The sequence below is a fragment of the Arachis ipaensis genome, chromosome B01, assembly GCF_000816755.2.
Source record: "Arachis ipaensis cultivar K30076 chromosome B01, Araip1.1, whole genome shotgun sequence".
Classification (NCBI taxonomy): domain Eukaryota; kingdom Viridiplantae; phylum Streptophyta; class Magnoliopsida; order Fabales; family Fabaceae; genus Arachis; species Arachis ipaensis.
In genome coordinates this window covers 49,731,596-49,733,762 of record NC_029785.2, presented here as the reverse complement: position 1 = coordinate 49,733,762, position 2,167 = coordinate 49,731,596, and the positions used below count along the sequence as shown (strand labels likewise).

The 2,167-nt window shown below is 32.6% G+C and overlaps 1 protein-coding gene across 1 annotated transcript in view; it reads right to left on the bottom strand.

Moving 5' to 3' along the window:
- Positions 1–2,167, bottom strand: part of LOC107606566 (acid beta-fructofuranosidase-like) — a 5,568-nt gene that overhangs the window by 1,258 nt on the left and 2,143 nt on the right. The window contains exons 3-4 of the mRNA XM_021121198.1: positions 908–1,764; positions 372–533 (exon numbers count right to left, since the gene is read on the bottom strand). Coding sequence (XP_020976857.1) covers positions 372–533; positions 908–1,764 — 1,019 coding nt within the window. The remainder of the gene's footprint in view (positions 1–371; positions 534–907; positions 1,765–2,167) is intronic.

Genomic DNA, 2,167 nt, shown 5'->3' with positions numbered 1-2,167 from the left:
ATTTATCTGTTAATATATTCTATATTTATTAAAGTTTGTCAATAATTTTTTTACGACATACTTTTATTTTTATTTGATAAAATTTAATAATTTATAAAAAGTGATGTCTATAATGTGCACAAAATTATTTAAGCTTATTTTTAGACGCACTCAAAATATTAGCACTGATTATTAATTGTAAAAGAATTAATCTCTAATCTTTTCCCTGTTGATATATTTGTGCATCACATTATATATATAAGGGTTACCAAAATTTTTGGGGTGCAAAGCATATTGGCCAAATTTTTAAAGGCAATTCGATTGTTTATCGTACACGTTATATACTTTTCTTTTAATTCCTTCTTAGTCAATATGACAACAGGGACGCTAACCTGTGTGGCTGTTTCAACTTGTAGTGGAACAACTGAACCAGGCTTGGCCTTCAAATCCTTAAACTCACTGCTTCTCAATCTTAAACTATTCACCTCCTCAACAGGCCACTGAATCAAATTGCTCCCTGTCTTCCTATCAAGTCTCACTGTCCTTGGAATGCCCTGCACAATTAAAATATACTAATATAGCGGTATATTTTTTACTATAATATAGAAGAATAGAAACCAAACAATGCTTAGTTTGGTAAAGCCTTTTAAAAAACAAACATATCATTTTTTGTTTAATGAATAAAAAAATTATATACTTATGCTTGTTTTATATTTATATTTCTATGATTTTTTTAAATATTAAAAATTATTTCACCAAATACAATTATTATTTATACTTATTAAATATTATTTTTAATTTAATTTTATCAAACATAAGTAATACAATTATTAAAATTAATTTTTGAAAGACAACTTTAACAAACAATTCTTAAAATATAAAAGTTTTACCAAGTATAAGACGAAACTGAAGGCTACAAACGCAATACCTGAAGTGATGCCCAGCCCTTGGTTCTATCAACACACTCGCTATCATACTCTGTAATCCAACCCCACAAGATTCTCCTTTGCTTACTTGGATCAAAGAATGTCTTGGAAGCATAGAAATTACCATAGTCATACCTCAGTCCAATACCAACATCATTCTTAACATCATCAGGCAAGAAGCTTGCAAGCTTCTCATCATAAGAACCAATTGCATAGTAATCATTTCTATCATCATCCAAGCTCACCTTCACCACATGCTTAACACCATCCCCATAGGCAGAGGTATCCAATCCAACATCATTGATGCTTGACACAGGATAAAAGTCAACGCACTCCCACATACCGGTTCCCTGCACGGCCCGGAGCCACCCATTCTTGAGCTCGAAATTTTTGAAATCCTCAGTGTCATAGATAAGCGCAATGCCGGTTTTGTTGATCTTGGACCCAATGCTGATACGCCACTTGCCTTCCGACGTCAGCATGGCCGTCGTCGGATCGCGGAAGTCGCGGTAATGAATGCCCGGAGGAGGGGATAGAACCGGGTTTTTGTCGTACTTGGTCCAATTCAGAAGGAGAGGGTCGGAAGGATCAGCCGGATAAGCCAGGTTTTGTACTTGAACCGACTCGTTGGTCGAACCGGTGTAGAGCATGACGAGTTGGCCATCGGATAAGATGGTGGCTGAGCCGGTCCAGACACCATTTGCATCGTACCATTGGTCTGGAACCATTGCGATTGGAAGGTAAAGCCAGTGGATCATGTCCCTTGACACTGCGTGGCCCCAAACTATGTCACCCCAAACGGCATCGTTTGGATTATACTGGTAGAAGAAGTGATACCATTCCTTGTAGTATACAGGACCTGAGATATTATAATGATGTTTGAATATTAAAACTTTTTACGTATAAAATGATTTAAAGGGTAAATAAAAAAAATACAAATTTTATCAATAAGTTAATTATAAGAAATTACCTAGAAATAAAAAAATAAATACGAACAATGTGATCAATTTAAAAACTTTCTGATTCATCATTCATCCATGAAAACATTACTTGGTCTCAAATGTAAAGTGCTACTTATTTTTTGTTTATATATATTTTTAGCATTTTATATTTTTATAATTTTATGAAATAAAAAAATAATAATTTTTTTGTTTTTATTTTTTTATAAAAAACAAAAATATTAAAATAAAACTAAAAAATAAAAACATAAACAAAACACAATTTAAATGAGAAAAAAACATTGAAATTAAATTAAAACTTTT